The 16,943-nt window shown below is 64.9% G+C and overlaps 1 protein-coding gene across 5 annotated transcripts; it reads right to left on the bottom strand.

The window, feature by feature from the left end:
* Positions 1–302: 302 nt before the first annotated feature.
* GAA (alpha glucosidase) lies at positions 303–16,684 on the bottom strand. 5 transcript variants are annotated; one of them, XM_078438043.2, is made up of 20 exons: positions 16,585–16,684; positions 13,165–13,755; positions 12,050–12,195; positions 9,826–9,991; positions 9,651–9,747; positions 9,116–9,235; positions 8,871–8,989; positions 8,663–8,794; positions 7,633–7,743; positions 6,959–7,072; positions 6,796–6,880; positions 6,214–6,331; positions 5,814–5,947; positions 3,873–4,024; positions 3,578–3,726; positions 2,619–2,760; positions 2,166–2,315; positions 1,633–1,797; positions 1,272–1,424; positions 303–898 (listed from the first exon to the last, which is right to left on the bottom strand). In XM_078438043.2, the coding sequence occupies exons 2-20, from the start codon at positions 13,708–13,710 to the stop codon at positions 839–841; spliced, it is 2,859 nt and encodes a 952-aa protein (XP_078294169.2). In that variant the 5' UTR covers positions 13,711–13,755; positions 16,585–16,684; the 3' UTR covers positions 303–838. The 5 variants fall into 5 exon arrangements, with proteins under 5 accessions (XP_078294169.2, XP_078294168.2, XP_078294170.2 ...); XM_078438042.2 differs by having other exon boundaries at positions 13,165–13,752; positions 16,585–16,669; XM_078438044.2 differs by having other exon boundaries at positions 13,165–13,752; positions 16,538–16,585.
* Between the last annotated feature and the right edge of the window lie 259 nt (positions 16,685–16,943).

The raw sequence follows: 16,943 nt of genomic DNA, 5'->3' as shown, positions 1-16,943 counted from the left end.
CACGATCCTGCTGACTGATACTAGCGGGACGACGCGCACGTGCCGGAGGGTTCCGCTTCCGTAAACTTCTGGGAAACAAGCTGCCGACCGCAAGCAGACCAGTGGTTGTCTGGGGTGGGGCGTGGGGGCACATCTCCCGCCACGTGCCTCCGATGCCAGGCCCGGCCGGGCGGGCCATGCTGCCTTCAGAGCGCGAGGCCTGCCCGCCCCACCTGGGAGCGCCAGGGGGCCCTCAAGGATGGAGTGGCGCAGCCCTGGGACACATCCTCCCCGCCCTGAACCCCAGAAGGACCAGCAGAAGCTTGATTGCAATGCCCCTTTTATTAAACACAATTGCACTTTGGAGTGAGGGTTTCCCCCGGTCTTGCGAATCTTCTGGAGGCCCCGTGGCCGCCCTCCTGCCGGCGGGCAGCCCCACTGGCTGCCGGGGCACGGTTGCCCAGACGGCAGTCCGCAGTGGCCACGCAGCTCTGTCCTTTCATCTGGCGTGACCTCGGGGTGCAGGGACAGCGTCCTCACCCCGAGCACACTTCTGCCGTCCTGGGCAGGCGGTGAATGACATCATACACGTTCCGGTGACAGGCTGCGGGGAGGTAAACGTTCCAGGAGAGCATTGCAAACACAAGGCAAACAGGCGTGCTGCTGGCCCAGAGCCCTGGGGCCCGGGAGGTAGACACAGGCAGATCTGGGCATTGGAGGGACGTCCGCCATGAGACGTGGGCCAACTGCTTCCGACCCTGAGCCCCGCCCCCCACATCTTGACTAAGAGCACGGGTGCTGGGGTCGCTGCGAAGTCCCGTCTTTTCCTGTAAAGGATCAACGCTCCACCGGCCCCTGGTTAAGACCAGCTGATGACAAACTGTTCTCCCATCGTCAGTGAGACAGGGATGTCCAGGGTCTGCAAAAAGAGAAAAAAGAAAACGTGACCACCAAACCGTTGTCGACAGAGGTGAGGCCCGAGTGCTCGGCAGACAGGAGCCTGGGCCTGGGCGGGTGGTGCCCTCGGGGTCTGCCCCAGCCCCTGGAGGCTTCTGGCTCTGTTCCTCGCTGGCTGAGTGCTTTCAGCATGGCCCATGAGTCACCATCGGTGTGGACACAGGCAGAGGAAAGGCCCAAGCTGCAAGGGGGCCTGTCCTTCCCTGGGGACCAAGGTCCTTTTGCCCTCGTACGGCCCGGCTGGCCGGCACCGGGTCCCCAGGGTCCTTGGTACCTCCCCCCGCCCCTGCCATCCTTGGGGACAAGCCCTCTGGCCCCATCTGCGGGGCTCTTGCCTTCGTGTCAGGGCTGTAGGTGAAGTTGGAGACAGGAACGCCATTGGAGAGGACCTGCTTGGGGGCTGTGGCCACCCCCAGGACGGTGGCCTTCCTCAGTTGCAGGCTGGCCCCCTCACTGGTCACGTGCACCAGCTCATTCACAACGGTGTTCTGGCCAAGGGGAGAGGTGGAAATGGTCAGCAGAGGGCCCGGAAAGATCTGTGGGATGGGCCCCGCGCACACCCAGATGCCGGCAGGTGCATGGGGACCGCGGTCAGGGCGGCCAGCGCCCGGGCCCTGCTCGCTTCACTTAGCTGGGACAGGGACAGGGACAGGGGGCCCCGGGGACCCCCCGGCCCGGGCGGGTCCCGACACTCACATTCTTGGCAAGGAAGACGACCTGTGTGTAGGCCCCACGCTCGAACGTCTCCAGGCTCTCCCCGTCGTCCCAGAACAGCTCTCCTCGGGCCTCCCCGTTCGTGGTCAGGGCTGCGACCAGGGCCATGGGCTGCTTTCGGGACTCCGTGGTTGTGAGGCCAAGGCCCTGGAAAAGCGGGTGGCACCTGTCACCATCTCAAGCCTGGCGGAGGCCTCCAGAGCGGGGACAGGAGGGACACTGGGCTGGGATGGCTCCGTGCTGCAGGAAGCCGGGACCCGGAGGACAGGCCACGGCCGAGGGGCTCGGACACCCGTGGCGAGCACTCCGGCCGAGGCAGACACCCTGGAGGACGTGAGAGGCCCACGCACGTTTGCAGACCGTTTCCTATAAAGAGCCAACGGAGCAGGTGCCCCTCCGCCTGGCACGGCCGCGGACCTGTGCATCCTCAACCCTCACACGCCGTCGTCTCTGCCCGGGGCTTTGGGGACGGACCCTCCCCTGGACAGACAGGCTCAGGTGGCTGGCCCGGGTACCTGCAGGGGGATGATGTGCCCGGCCCGGAGGTGGAGATTGATGGTGTCCAGTGGGGCCGGCAGTGTCACCCACTGTCCCCTGCTGTGGATGGCAGGCGTGACAGGTGTGGGAGGTGGAGGCGGGAGGCTGCCGAGGGCCTCTGCTGGCACCTGGAGGGCGGCGTCACGTCACCAGGAGTGGGAGCCTCAGGCTCCGTGCGGGGCCCCGCAGGCCCAGCCCGGACAGGTCGTTGGGACAGAGGCCCTGACCCGGGGCTTGGGGCGCAGCAGGACTTTGGGAGAATTGGAGTCCTGGGGAGCTACCCACTTGGGCCTCAGTTTCCTCATCTGGAAAATGGGTCACTGCAAGGACCGCGTGGGAAGATCCACGCAAGGGCCACAAGCAAGCTCCCTTCCCCACGTGGCCCACACGTGGCAGGGGGGAGGGACCCCTCGAGGGCCCGCAGGACTCACCGTCTGCAGGTCGTACCATGTGCCAGCGGGGAAGTAACCAGTCACTTCAACCTTCCCGGCCTCGAGCACCGGGGTGATGAGCAGAGCTGCTCCCCACAGGAGCTGGCGGTCCACGGCCCAGGTGCGGGGGTCCTCGGGGAACCTTCGCACGGGAGGGGTGGGCTCGTGGGCCTGGTGACCTCTGAGGTCGGCGTGCTCAAGGGGCCTCGCGGAAGCCCCGGGAGCCGGTTCCCGCCGCCCGAGCTTGGCAGGGGGTGGGAGGGGGGCGGTGAGGGGAGTGAGTAACCCTGTCCCCTGCTGGCCTTTCCGGCAAACTTTTTTTTTTTTTCTTTTCTTTACGTGAGAAGATTGGCATCTTGTGTGACCTGCCTCCGCGATCCCACAGCGGGGCACGTGCTGACGTTCTCTGTTTCTGTCCACGGGAGCGTTGCCTCTGTTCCCTCTGTTACACCCTCTCCCCCTTGCCTTTTGCCTTTGATGCTTTCAGAGCCCTCTCCTGCCAGAGCACCTGTTTTCCTGTGGAACTTTCTATAGCTTCGTTTTCGACACTTAAGCCTGTAATCCATCCGAAATTTACGCTTGTAGCCAGAGGGGGAGAAGATGATTTTTGCCAACAAGAAACACATTTTTACCACCTGGGACTCGTTTAGTCCACTGATTACAGGTGGCATTTAATCAACTGCACGCCACCTTTTTACGTATCTGAGTCCCACTTGGGGGATGTCAGTTGGGTCTCCTTCATTCGATCGGGATGGTTTTGTACCTCGTTACCTCCCGGTTGGCCTGGTCTGGACTGGGGGTTCTGCCCGGAAGGCCCCCAGCCCTGAGCTGCACTCTCATGGGGGGAGGGAGCGGCATGCACAGGGCCCCCCTCCCACCCCAGCAGGGAGGCCCCGGGACACCCCCTGCGGCAGGACGGGGCTGCCCCTGGGCCCTCGCTCCCCGACGCGGGCACTCACTCCAGGAAGAGGGGCCGGGCCACGGTCTCGCCCCCCATGTGGGCCCGGTGGAACAGCGTGTACAGGTGGGGCAGCAGCCTGTAGCGCAGGGCGAGGGCCTTCCTCATGGCTCCCTGCGCCGTCTCGCTGAACCTGTACGGCTCCTGAGGCTGCAGAGGGGCCGCGGGACCACCGCGAGGTCACCGCCGTCCTCCCCGCCGCGGCGGGAGACCGGCTCCGCTCTCACTGCCGGTGCGGCCGCGTCCACAGCGGGACCCCGGGGGCAGACCCCCGCCCACCCGGCCCGCGCCCCTACCAGGCTGTGGAGGTCGTTGTGGTTCCGCATGAACGGGTAGAAGGCCCCCAGCTGGGTCCAGCGGACACACAGCTCCTCCGACGTGTTGCCCAGGAAGCCGCACACATCGGCCCCGACCAGCGGCACCCCCAGCAGGTTGAAGAGCAGGATTTCTGGGAGGGCGGGGTCGGGCTGGGGCTCAGGCTGCCGGAGTAGGTCCACCTGGGCCGCGGACCGCCCGCCCCTCTGGGGAGCAGACGTTGTAGCCACCGGCCCCGGCCCGGCGGTCAGTACCGCGCTGGCCCTGGTGTCTCCCACTGGGGGTCCCAAGAGCCTGCCTTGCGGACTGACTGCTTCCTGACACCTGGGTCAGCCGAGCAAAGCAGCTCCTCAGGGTTGAATTGTGCCCCCCCCCGCCCCCTAAAAAGTATGTGGGAGTCCTAACCCTTTGTACTTGTGATGTGACCTTATTTGGAAAGGGTCTCTGCAGGGGCAGCACCTTCTGTCGGTTAAGCGTCCGACTTTGGCTCAGGTCATGATCTCGCGGTTCGTGGGTTCGAGCCCCGCGTCGGGCTCTGTGCTGACAGCTAGGAGCCTGGAGCCCGCTTTGGATTCTGTGTCTCCCTCTCTCTCTGCCCCTCCCCCACTCATGCTCTCTCTCAAAAATAAACATTAAAAAAAAAAAAAAAAAAAGAGGGTGTCTGCAGACACGGTTAAGGTGAGGTCACAGAGCGGGTCCTGATCCAGTAGGCCTGGTGACTACGTAAGAGGAAAACCCAGACTGACGACACACACGGGGGGAGGGCCGAGCGAACACACGGGCAGAGACCAGTGACGCAGCCCCGAGCCAAGGACACGAGGACAGCGGGCAACCCCCAGAAACTGGGGGAGGCGGGAAGGAGTCGCCCCGGGGCTCCAAGCACGGCCCCTCCGACACCGTCATTCAGACCGCTAGCCTCCAGGACCGCTGCCTTCCGCGCCAGCGTGGGGTGCTGTGCTCCGGCGGGCACGGTGAGCCCCCACGGCTGCTGAAGGGTCGGGTGGGTTCCAGGCCACGTCGGCCAGGGCCCGCCCCACCACTGTTCAGCAGGGCCAGGCTGCGCCGGGCCGTCCCTCTCCTCAGTGTCTCCTGGGCGGCCAGGAGCCGATGGGCAGGACCGGACCCAGCCCGAGGCCGTGGGGGACACCTGTCTGGGCTGCAGCAGGTCAGGGGCCCGCATGACCTCTGCCGGTCATGATCGGCGCGCACCGAGGGTCGCCCAGGGATCTGCCGCTCGAGGGGGCTTCAGAGATAGGCCTGCAGCGCTGGCGGGCACACCTGCCCTAGGGCGAGGTCAGAGCCCGCGGCACCTGTGGCAGAGCGGCTTCCGGAAGGAGGAATGGACTCCTGCCCCAGAGCTCGCCCACCAGCGCTTCCCCACGGCCCGAGGGTCTGCGCGTGGTCCTGCCACTGCCGAAAGTGCTATCAGGAGGCTTGCAGGCTGCAGGCGGAGGCTCCCCTCAGCTGCCCACGTGGTGACCCTGGGAGGCCACCCCAGCCCCTTCCCCAGAGCTCCCGAGCCCTGTCTGCCTAACGCGCGTCACAGCATCAGAGCTCTTGACAACTCAAGTCGAAGTGCCTCTCTGCAGAGGGGTGGGGGTGGGGGTGGGGGGTGGACGGCGCCTGCAGGCTGGGCTCAGACAGGATGCGGTTGCCGGAAGGGACACCACGAGAGGACGGGATCTGACTGCTTTGCAGGCAGCGGCTGGGGCAAATCGGGGACTTCTGGAAAGCCCATCGCCGCCCACCAGCGTGGCGCCACAGGTGAGCCGACCTGCGCAGGTGCACAGGGGCCCCGTGTGAGTCAGTGGCGGGGCCCCGTGGCGTGGCAGTGGCATCTCCCTGAGCTGAGCCGAGCCGGGCGCTCCGGTCTGGGCCCACGGCCCCCCTCTCCGAGCCGCCCTCCTGACAGGCGCTCTCACCTGGCACAGAGTACGACAGCTGCTCCCAGCTGCTCCACACGTCCCCTGTCCAGTGGCCGGCGTATCGGCCGTGGCCCGCGAAGGTCGAGCGGGAGATCACGAAGGGGCGTGTCCCCCGAGCCTTGACCAGGGCCCTGGGCGGGGCAGGGAGACAGAGCAGTGGCCTGGCGCCCGGAGGGGCAGCAGGGCGGCAGGGCCGAGAGCAAGCAGCCCCGAGGGCCGAGGCCAGGAGGAGGGAGGGGAGGCTCTGTCCGAGCCACCAGACCACCCTGGATGATGAGCCGCGTCACAGGGAGGAGGACGGCCGTCCCTCCCGGCTCCCCCTGGGAGTCTGCGCGCGGTCACCGCCGGCCCTCCCTCTGACGCCCCCGCCCCGCACAGTGCCGAGCGGGCCCCTCACCTGTGGGAGGCAAGGGCTTCTGTCAGGCCGTACAGGTTGTGCAGGTTGTAATGCGTGGAGAGGAACTGGTGGCTGGAGGCACAGATGGTGGCTGCCCGCAGGGTCCCGCCAACCACCCCTGGAAGAGGAGGAGGCCGCTCCCGTCCGTGGCCGGCCGGCGCCCCCCACCCCCAGCCCGGAGCGCCCTCGGAACTCGGGGCGTGTCCCTGTATCGTCTCCTCTGTTCCACAGATGGGGACGAGGTGGACACAGAGGCCGGCAGACCGCAGACGTCACCCCCCGCCTGCTCTTGACCCGTTTCAAGTCCTTCCCTGTTCCCATCCCTAAGCCCGCAATGCCTTCCCTCCGGAGGGCCACGCCTCAGTGGCAGGCGTGCTGGTCCACGCTGCCTGGCTCATGTCTCCCCAGCCTGACCTTCCTCCTGGTCTTGCCCTCCCCTTTCCCGTGTGGCCGTGCCCATCGGCTCCTCAGAAAGGACAGCTCTGAGTCTCCCAAACCAGAGAAGCAAAAGCCCTGATCTGAGCCTCAGGCAGCTGGGGCCAGGGGGCCGGCGGGTGAGGGCTGGCAGGAGGGGGAGCTCGCCTGGCACGTAGGGCGGGTTCTCCAGGTCACTGTCGGGGCAGCCGTCCACAGAGCCCTTGACGAAGTTGGATGGCTCGTTCATATCCTGCAAGACAGGCCCCGGAGGTGGGCGCCCTGCCCCGGGCAGAGGCTGGGCCGGTCCCACAGCCCACGGGACACTTACGATCCACATGCCGTCAAAAGGCACCTGGGCGTGGAACTCAGCCACCATGTCCTGCCACCAGTCAAGGGCCTCGGGGCTGGTGAAGTCGGGGAAGGCGGTCAATCCGGGCCACACCTGGAGGAAAGGCCAGAGGGGAGACCGGGCCCCCCAGAGCTCCAGCCTCGCTCACCTGCCTGGGGGTGAAGGGCTACGGTGGGGGGGGGAGGGTCATCGGTGGTAGGGGCCGCGGGACTCTACTGAGACCTCCCTTTCAGACACAGGCCCCAGAACCGAGTCTCAAATGACTGCACTCCTGGGAGCCTCCCCGGCCTCCCCGCAGCTGGGACCCCCTTCCTGTTGGTTCTGGGCACACCCTGGAACCGGCAGTTTGGGACTGTGCCGGGCGCCCCGTGGGAGGGCCTGGGAAGCCCTCGGGGGCCGGAGGACAAGGAGGGTGCCCGTGCCCGGGCTGGGCCCTTCCACACGCCCAGTGGAAGGATTCGAGGCGGCATCCCTTGTCAGGGGCCACCGTCACCTCCAGCCGTGACCCCCACACACTCTGTCCCATCGGACAACATGATGATTTCTTAAATCCCGTCCTCTTCCTGAACGCCTGCCTGTCCCCACCAGCTGGGGACTCCCATTTTCTGCCCTCTCCCCCCTCCCCCCGCCGTGCGCCCAGGCCCCCACCCTACCTTCCCAATCAGTGGCTGCCCAGTGTCATTGGTGATGAAAACCTTCCTCCGCAGACCCTCGTCATAAGGTCGGTAGCTGCCAGGAGGGCTGGAGCTGCTGATGGCAGGATCCTGGAGGGAGTGGGGGGACCCCGTCAGGAGGAGAAGGAGTGCTCCAAAGCCAGGCACCCACTGCTGGGAAGACGGGAGAACGCTCTCCAGGCAGTGTTGACGGAGGACAGAGGCCGGAGAGGGCCTCGCGTGTGTGTGTTCAGCACACCCTGTGTGCACAAGCTCACGTGCCGGGGGTGGGCACACCTGGATGCGGGCCTGAGCTCTGCTTCACAAGTTCGAGAGTCTCCCCAGTGTTCTACCACGAACACCGATTTCCTGAGTAGAAGGCCTGCCTCTGCCCTCCGGGCTCTGAGTGGCCGCGGATGCTGGCTGCCCTCCGAGGGGCCGAGGTCATGGAAACGGCCGACATCAGCACGGTTCTTAACCTCTCAGCAGACAGGTTTCCTCCCCTGTGTCCACTATGGCAACCACTCAGCCTCGGCGCCCCCTCCCCATGTCCTCCGGCCACATGGCTGGGCACTGCCCCCCGCTCCCCTGGCTGCACCGGCCCAGGGAGGGTGTCCTTGTGGTGGGCCACTCAGAGCCCTGCCCTCCATCCTGTGATGCAGAACTGACTTAAGTGGAGACGGGGCCGGGAGACCCTCGGGGCCTCTGTGGCTCTGGTTTCTTGGGCGTCCAAGCCCGCCCCGGCCCTCCCAGTCCCGGGGGGTGTCAGCCGAGGGCACCCCCCACCCCTTGCTTTAAGCCGCTCACATAACCTGCAACCAAAAGGACCCTAAGCGGCACACGATGCTTCCAGGAGGCCTTAAGCTGGACGTCACAGGACAGCAGAGCCCAGGTCGATATCCCGGTCGATAGCAAGGACCCTCAGAGCCCCGCAGGCACCACGAGGAAGCCGCCGTCTGGGGGAGGAGGCACAGGGCCTCCCTTCCCTAACAGCTCGCGCGGCAGGGGACGGGGACGGCGGGGGACTCACTACGATCATCACGTAGTGCCGGCCGCTCCGGTGGAGCTCCTGCACCATGGCTGGGAAGTCCCCGAAGCCGTCCTTGTTGAAAGTGAAGTCTCTCCTCGCGTCCATGTAATCCAGGTCATTCCATTGAGTGTCCTGTGGCCACAGCACAGGGACGGAGTCCCGGCCCAGCCCCCCCACGCACACCCGCCCCGGGCCGCCCAGCGCTCACCAGGGGGAAGTCGGCCCTGGTCATGTTCTCCACCACCTGGCGGGTGACGGCCGTGGAGGTGTAGCCCCAGCGGCAGAGGTGGAGCCCCAGGCCCCAGTAGGGCGGCATGAATGGGGAGCCTGCGGGCAGGGCAGCTCTGTGAGCGCGTGGGCAGGGGGAGGGGAAGGGGGCGGGAGGGGCGGGGGAGGGGGGAAGGAGGGGTGGGGGAGACGAGGGGGCAGCGCAGGGCTGGGGGACCAGCCTACCCACGACTTCCAGGTACTGCCGCACCACGCTCTTGGGCTCAGGGCCCAGGAAGATGTACATGTCCAGGATCCCACCCGTGGACCGCCAGCTGAGGGCCGGGCTCGGCTGCAGGACCACATCTGGGGGAAGCAGCCCTGGGGCTCAGGGACAGATCCCTGCGCCCCATACTGCCCCCACGCCTCCAGTCTACAGCCTGCTTGGTGTCTGGGGAGGGAAATGCTGAGCCGCCAGACCCCAGGACTCGCCTCTCTGGCCTCCGCTCAGATCAGGGGCCTCAGAATCCACCTTGGGGGCACCTCAGGGCAGAGCTGGCAGAGGCCACAGCCCACTGGAGTCACTTCTTGGGGGGACGCACAAGCCCCAACCCCCCCATGGCCCCAGTCCTCTACCTCCAGCCTGTCGGGCAGGTCCCTCCGTGGAGGAAGGGGACGCGGCCACACCCGGGGCAGCCCCTGGCCTGGGAGCTCCGAAGGACGACTGGCCGTGGGACACGGGGACAGGATGCCGGCTGGGGGTGGCCGCCCACCCGCTTACCCATGGCATTGCTGTTCAGCAGGAAGACCCCGTGAGCCAGGCCGCCATCCTCCAGCACCAGGTAGAAGGGGTGGGACCCGTACAGGTTCACGTTGGGCTGGGCACGTGGACACACACTTTAGCAGCCTCACCCACATGGCTGCCCCGCTCCCCCCGTCTTCACTGCCCCTTGTACCTCGGGGGCGATGTCCCGGTTCCACAGGGTGATCTTGGTCCAGTTGGTGCTAAGCATCAGGGAGCCGAGATGCTCGGCCAGGCCCGTGATGTGCTGGGACGGCAGAGAGGTAGACAGCTGCAGAAACTGGTCAGCAAAGAACAGGGGGGCCACCGTCGTGTTCAGCCTGCCAGGAAATGCCCAGACAGCCAGATGAACCCCAGGTGGGCCCTCCCAGAGAGACCCCTGGGCCCTGGTATCCCCCCGAGGAGGGCCAGAGTGGCCTGGTCACCTCGGTGACGCACTGACCCGGGGCAGACGTGGCCATGCGAGGCCCGGCGACCCTGGGGACCTGACCAGGTGTGGAGAGCTCGCAGAGCACATCCAGCACACCCAGCTACCTGGCTGTGTCCACACTGCCCCCAGGCGGGCATCCAGAAGTGGAGTGCCCCATAAGGCCTGGCCGCAAGCAGGTGCTGGACAGGAGCGGCTCGAACTTGGCTAGCGCTAGGACTTGCCCCGAGCTCTTTCTGCAAGGGCCATGCTGCTCCCAGACTCTGGCCAAGGCCTGCCCAGCCCAGCCCAGCTCCAGAGCCCATGGAGCTGTCCGTCTACCCAGGGGTGGCCAGGGTGCCCTGAGGTTGCATAGGGTCAAGGGCAAGGCAAGAACCACAGACAGGGCCCAGAGTACGTACTATCGCTGATTTCCTGGGAAGATCTCCCACTGCACCCTGCCTGCCCCTGGGCAAGACTTACGAGTGTGTGTGTGTGTGTGTGTGTGTGTGTGTGTGTGTGTGTGTGTGTTTTCAAGACCAAACTCTGATTACAGGCTTTAGAAAACTTCTCTCAGATCTCTGCTCAAAGGTCAGCTTCCTAGAGAGGCCTTCTGTAGCTCCCCCCAACAGAGCCAACCCTCTCCTCTGCATCTGCACAGCTCATTTCTAGAACCTTCTTAGCTCTGTTATTCCTGACATTGTACTTGCACTCATTCACTGCTTCTTCCCACTGTGTCAGCCCTGGGAGCAGGTCGATAATGCACAGCCAAGAGTGGGCAAAAAAAAAAAAAAAAGAAGAAAAAAACTGTATTTCAGAGTTCCCTTAAGACCAAGGTAGGTCCAAGTTACCTCATCCCTGAGCCCGTAACTGAGTTCAGTGACAAAGGGGAGGCTTGTCCGCTCTGGGCACATATTTACGTGGCGGTCACGTGAAAGTGTGCATGCTTAAATCCGTCAGGGCAGACGGGGGGCGTGGGCAGGTCTGCTGCCCCGGCCCCGTGGCTGTGCGGGTCCACTGTGCGAGGGGAGGTGTCGGGCTCTGGGAGTCACAGCGGTGGCACCAGAGTCTGAAAGTGGATTCTGAGATGCCTGGGTGCGTCCAATCCCCGGTCACGATGGGGGCGGCGGAGGTGACGCGTCTCCCAGGGGCAAGGGCATGACCAACCAGATGCCCTGATTCTCCCGACACAGCCTGAGAGCATCTGCTGTGGGTTGGAACCACTGTGGGAGCTGGAAGCCCAGGAGTGAGCTTCTGGAACGGGAACGGCTCCGTGGCGGACAGACCACAGCAACGACTCGGACAAACCTAAGATCTCAGGGGGACATGAGCCCCGGAGGGACTGGAAACAGCATGGAAGCTGGGGCCCTGGCTCCGTCGCCTGCCAGCAAGCCACCTCACCTCCCTGTGCCTCAGTTTCCCCATCCGTAAAGCGGGGGCCGTAACGGCACCTACTTCTGTGTTGCTGGGATTGGCGGGGTTCATGGTTACTGCACCTGCCCTGCCGTGAGTGATACACAGCATCTGATCGTAAATAACATAACGTAAACAAAGCGGGTCCGAGGAGATGCTCCCCGGGGGGAGAGGTGTCATTTCACACCCGACCCACCGAGCTTTCTCAGCCTCTGCACTTGTTTTTTTGTTTGTTTGTTTGTTTGTTTTATTTTTGGGACAGAGAGAGACAGAGCATGAACGGGGGAGGGGCAGAGAGAGAGGGAGACACAGAATCGGAAACAGGCTCCAGGCTCCGAGCCATCAGCCCAGAGCCTGACGCGGGGCTCGAACTCACAGACCGCGAGATCGTGACCTGGCTGAAGTCGGACGCTTAACCGACTGCGCCACCCAGGCGCCCCAGCCTCTGCACTTGTGACATTTGGGCAGGATCGCTGTATATGGTGGAGTCCCTGCCAGATGCCCCCTGGAGGAGACCGCCCCCGGCTGGCACTCCCTGGGGCACGGAGACCGCACTCACAGCACCCGGCCGTCCAGCTTCCGGCGCACGACCACCCCGAAGGGCTCCTCCTGGAGGTCCACGCTGTAAAGTGTGGATGAGGCCCGGCTGCGGACACGCGGGGTCTCCAAGGGTACCTCGTAGCGCCTGTTGGCGGGATCTTTGATCTAGAAGTCAGATGGCATGCCGTGAGGCCCTCTGCGGGCCGGGGGCCTCCCCTGCACACCTTCCCCACCTTCCTCACCCTCCAGGAGAGCGGGGACCCAATGCCAGGCCCAGTGTGGCCGTGCACAGCAGGTGAGCGTGGGCAGTTTGGTCATCTACAGAACCCGGGGAACGCCTCACGTGGGTTGCCAGGCAAAACACAGAACGCGCAGTCAGTCTGAAGGTTTTTTTTAGTACGTCTCAAATAGTGCATGAGACACACGCTGAAAAAATAAACTCATTGCTCGGTTTTCTGGAATTCAGATTTCCTGGCGTCCTGTATTTTTATTTGCTGAAGCTGGCACCCCACACGCCCGTCACGGGGTGGGTGAGAATAGAATTGAGGGCGCCCAGCTCCACTCTGTTCGGCGCACAGTAGTAATCACTGGGTAGATGTTGGCTGTTCTAAATTACTTTGCTAATAATGAATTGTGTGTTACAGGCTGTCTCAGCTTGGCCTCCACGTGTCCATTCAGTCCTCAGGTTTCTGCTGGGCACCTGCTATGTGCCAGACACTGTTCCAGGCACTGGGAGTCAGCAGGGAATAAATCAGACAAAAGGTCCTGCCCTCAGGGGGCAGACGATCATCAGATCCCAGTGCCCACTGCCCGGAACATTCCCCTTCTTCCCTCTCCACCTTTCCCCTTGCGGACCCTTGCAGGACTTCAGGTCCCAGGTGGGATGTCACTTCCTGGGGGAGACCCACCTTCCCTCCACTGTGCCCTGAGCCCTGCCCTCTAGAGCATGTTCTAGAACCTTCCAATTGCTGTCTTAGCGGCCGCTGCTCCCTGAGTGTAGGCACTGTCTGCTCACGCCGGGACTCCCCGTGAAGGCACAAAACGCATCTGCCCCCTAAACACACGCCCGGCAGACCCATTCATCTTCACCCGATGCCCACCCACGTTTTCTCTGCCCCGTGGGGCCCCGCCCACCGTGAAGTGGAGTCGACTCTCAGTCTCCAGCAGCACGTCCAGGCGTAAGGTCAAGATGTCCTTGGGGAAGAAGGTTGGGGTGGCGCGGGTCAGGGTGGCCGTGTAGCCTGTCTCCGTGGTGGTCAGGTTGTGCAGCTTGTAACTCGGGTAGCTGGGTGGGAAGAAGCACCAGGGCTGTCCCATGCGGGGGACCCGAGGCCACTGCCCGGCAGGCACGTAGCAGCAGCCCCGGGCCTCACACTGCTCCTGGGTGATGGCCTTGTCCGGGGCGCAGTCGAAGCGGCTGTTGGGGGGCACATCGCACCGCGTGGGAGCTGCTCTGGGACTGCCGTGGTGGCCTGGGGGGGCCTGGGGGCCTGGGTGGCCGGCTCCCTGCTGGCGAGCTCGATAAAGCCCCTCAGCTACTTGGGAGAAGCCACGCTGCTCTTGGGGGACCAGCAAGAAATCATGGAGCAGGACGTGCCCCAGGAGGGTGGCGGTGGCCAGGGACACGAGGATGTAGGCCCCCAGCAGGGGGCGGCAGCACAGCAGCCACCTCGCGTCCATGGTCGGTGGCACCTGCAGGCAGCGGGTTGGGTCCTGGAGGCCCTGCTGAGAGAAGGGCCGGGCTCAGCAGGGAAGGCGGAGGGAGGGGGCCTCAGGGGATTCACGCCAATTTCCAGACGTGGACCCGCGGCTGGCCCAGCAGCGCACAGGGTGAGGTGTGCGGAGAAAGCGGGGCGGGCGAGGGTAGACAAGCTCCTGGCACTGTTTGGAAAGACGGCAAGGGAGGGAACTGGAAAAGCAGAGAAAAGCCCCGAAGAGGGGATTGCAGAATACCCTATACCATGAAACGCACTGAAGATGTACGAAAAAACGGTTTAACGAGGGGCACTTGGGTGGCTCAGTGGGTTGCGCTGTTTTGCCGCACGTCATGATCTCACGGTTCATGAGTTCGAGCCCTGCGTCAGGCTCGAGCCCTGCTGAGAGCCTGGAACGTGCTTGGGATTCTCTCACTCCCTCTTTCTCTGCCCCTCCCCTGCTCAGTCTCTCTCTCTCTCTCTCAAAATAAATAAATAAACATTGAAAAAAAAAGGCTTAATGACACACAAAGACCTGGGCGGTAAACTGACAAACGGAACAAGAAGTTACAACGCGGCGCAGAGAGTAAACTCTGCTTGTGCACGGACTGTGTCCGAGCTGCTAAGTTCTGGCAGATGCGCTAGAAGTGGACGCGTCCTCAGGGGGACCCGCCACCGTCCCTCTGTCCCTCCTCTGCCGACCGGGAGGCGAGGCGGCTCCAGCCCGGTAAGCGGTCTCGGGCACTGCAGCTGAGGGCGACACTCAAGGGCTGGCCCCAGGCCTTGGCAGGTGGCGGCGCCCTCCCCGCCCCTGCAGTTACATGGGGAGCATCTGGCTCCTCTGGGGATAGGACTGTCGCTACCTGCGCTCGGCTTATGTGTACGTTCTAAATATCTCACAAGGAACGTTGTTGGCCGGCTCCTCTGAGGAGTGAGACATCAGCGTGGGACTGAACGTGCAAGGATTTCACGAGGGGCGTCCTTTCTGTCTGAGAGAAACTGGGGAGGCTGCCAGGGGCGGCCCGGAGGGTCACCCCGCACCCAGTCTGACCTCTTGGGAGTCAGGCCCGGGGAGGGGCCGAGGGTCCATGCATCCCGGACTGCCGTGCAGGCTAGGGAAGGTTCCACAAGGCCAAGGGGCTGGGGTTGCGGGTGGGGGACCTGAGCCGAAGCTGGCCAGCAGGGGTGTCCCTGAGCAGCCTGCCCTCGTGCTGTGGGCCGGAAAGCAGTGGGGCCGCGGAGCAGATGGGGCCACGCAGCAGATGGGGCCACGCATGCCAGCTCCGTGTGGCGGAGGCTCGTGAGATGCACGCACCCTCGGGCCGCCAGGAACACGCAAGGGTTGGGAAGGAGTCACGTCGCGCACCGGGGAGTCTGAGCCTGTCACAGCCACAGACAGGTCCCCTGGGACATTCCGGCCACAGCGGGCCACGGCTTTAATTCATGGCACCTTTGAAGCAAATGTGTGCGGGGGGGGGGGGGGGGGGGGAGGGGGGACGCCAACCAATCCTCGACACCAGCTGGGTCTCCCAGGATTCGTTCTGATTCTGGCCCGAATTCCTAGAGCCAGCGCGGACCCCACAGGTAAGGCCTCAGCCCGGGAGGCCCGTCCCCCTTCTGACCCCAGTCGCAAGCCCCAAGTCTAAATAACTAGCCATCGACTCAAGGGTTCCCCCCTCCCCCACCTCCGGTGGGGAATTGGCTAGAACCACTCACAGCACTTAGGGAAGAGCTTGGCTTACCGCGGCCCGTTTATTATAAAGGATGCAGCCAGAGGACGCAGCCAGAGGACGCGGGATGGGGCGTCCCCGCCCTCCAGCACCAAAGTGTGTTCACCGGCTCAGAGGCTCTCTCAACCCCGAGTTTTGGTTTCATTACAGAGAACCGATTACTCAAATCCTTGGCCCTTGGCGATTGTCAATCACCAGCCCCTCAGTGCTCCTGGGGGCTGGGGGAGGGGAGGTGGGGCTGGGAGTTCCCAGCCTGGGTGCTTCTGGGGACCAGGCCCGACCCCGAAGCTGTCCAGAGGCCCCAGCCACCAGTCACTTTATTAGCACAGAAAACACACCGCCCCTGCCAAGATTCCCAGGGTCTGTGTGCCACGGACCGGGGACAAAAGCTAAATACTTATTTTTTTATTGTACAGCGTCCCGGCTGCACCTGCCCATCCAGGAACACATGACACCTCGTGATCACGGTGATGTAGGGACCGGAGCTGCCGGGCCGGGCCCACGGACCTCCCCACCCTGAGTTCAGAAGCGCGGGGGCCCGGGACACAGAGGGGCCCGCCCCCCGGCCGCGCGCGCTGTTTCCACTCCACTGACAAGAACAGTCGGCCGGAGGGCCTGACAGTTTAGGCAAATGGGGAAACACTGAAGGTCAGGGAGGTCAAGTGCGCTGCTGGCCGGGAGACCCTGTGACCTCGCTTTCAGGGAAGTGGATCGGAGCCGCTGCTCCCCGGGCCTGGGTGGCAGTCCAGCTCCGCCCTGACGCGCGAGGCATGGGTCCCCACCCTGTGCCTCGGTTTCCTCCCCACAACGGGACAAGACGGCTCCCCTCGCCCAGCACCGAGGGCGCGGATGAGACCGTGGAGTCCCCGGGGTCCCTGTCGACACCGCCGCCCGCGGACCCGCGCACGACACGCTCCACTTGTCCAGCCGCGAACCAGAGAGGTTCAATCCGCCGAGCGATCGGTCCCTCCCCCTTGGGGCGTCACGGCTGCCGGGAACCCCGGGTCTCTCGTCTCGGGGGCAGCCGCCGGACGCCCCCGCCCCGCCCCTCGCCGGGACCCCTGCGGCCCCCGGCCCGCTCACCTCCGCGCACGCGCGCCCGACGGGGCCCACCCCCGACCCCGGCTCACCTCCGCGCACGCGCGCCCCGCCCGCAGCGGCCACCCGGGGTCCGGCGCCCGCAGGCACGCGTCAGAGGGGGCGGGGTGGGCCACGTGACAGGCCGCCCGCGCAGGCGCCCTGGGCGAGGGTGCGCGTCTCCGGCCGCGCGCCCCCTGGTGGCGGGGCGTCCGGATCCCGGCCCGCGCCGTCCGCCGGGCCCGCAGCGGGGGAGGGGGGAGGAGGGCAGGGGAGGGGCGCTCACCTGGCGAGACGCGCCTGCGGGGGACAGAGGGGAGCGGCCCCCGGGGTCGCCCGTTAACTGAAGCCGTTCTGGAAGGGAAAGCGTCATCGCGCCCATAAAAGCGGCTGTTGCGCAACGTGACAGGGT

This window comes from Panthera onca, chromosome E1, assembly GCF_046562875.1.
Source record: "Panthera onca isolate mPanOnc1 chromosome E1, mPanOnc1 haplotype 2, whole genome shotgun sequence".
In the NCBI taxonomy this organism is placed as follows: Eukaryota; Metazoa; Chordata; class Mammalia; order Carnivora; family Felidae; genus Panthera; species Panthera onca.
The sequence above is the reverse complement of the archived record's forward strand: the minus strand, read 5'-3'. Positions and strand labels throughout refer to the sequence as shown.

Bases quoted from the DNA above. Each gene is read 5' to 3' on its own strand.
- GAA (XM_078438043.2), bottom strand. From the start codon at position 13,710: ATGGACGCGAGGTGGCTGCTGTGCTGCCGCCCCCTGCTGGGGGCCTAC. The intron at 12,196-13,164 runs GTGGGCGGGGCC...TCTGACTTCTAG, and splicing joins AGAGTCGACTCCACTTCACG to ATCAAAGATCCCGCCAACAG. The intron at 8,990-9,115 runs GTAGGCTGGTCC...CCCTGCCCGCAG, and splicing joins GCAGTACCTGGAAGTCGTGG to GCTCCCCATTCATGCCGCCC.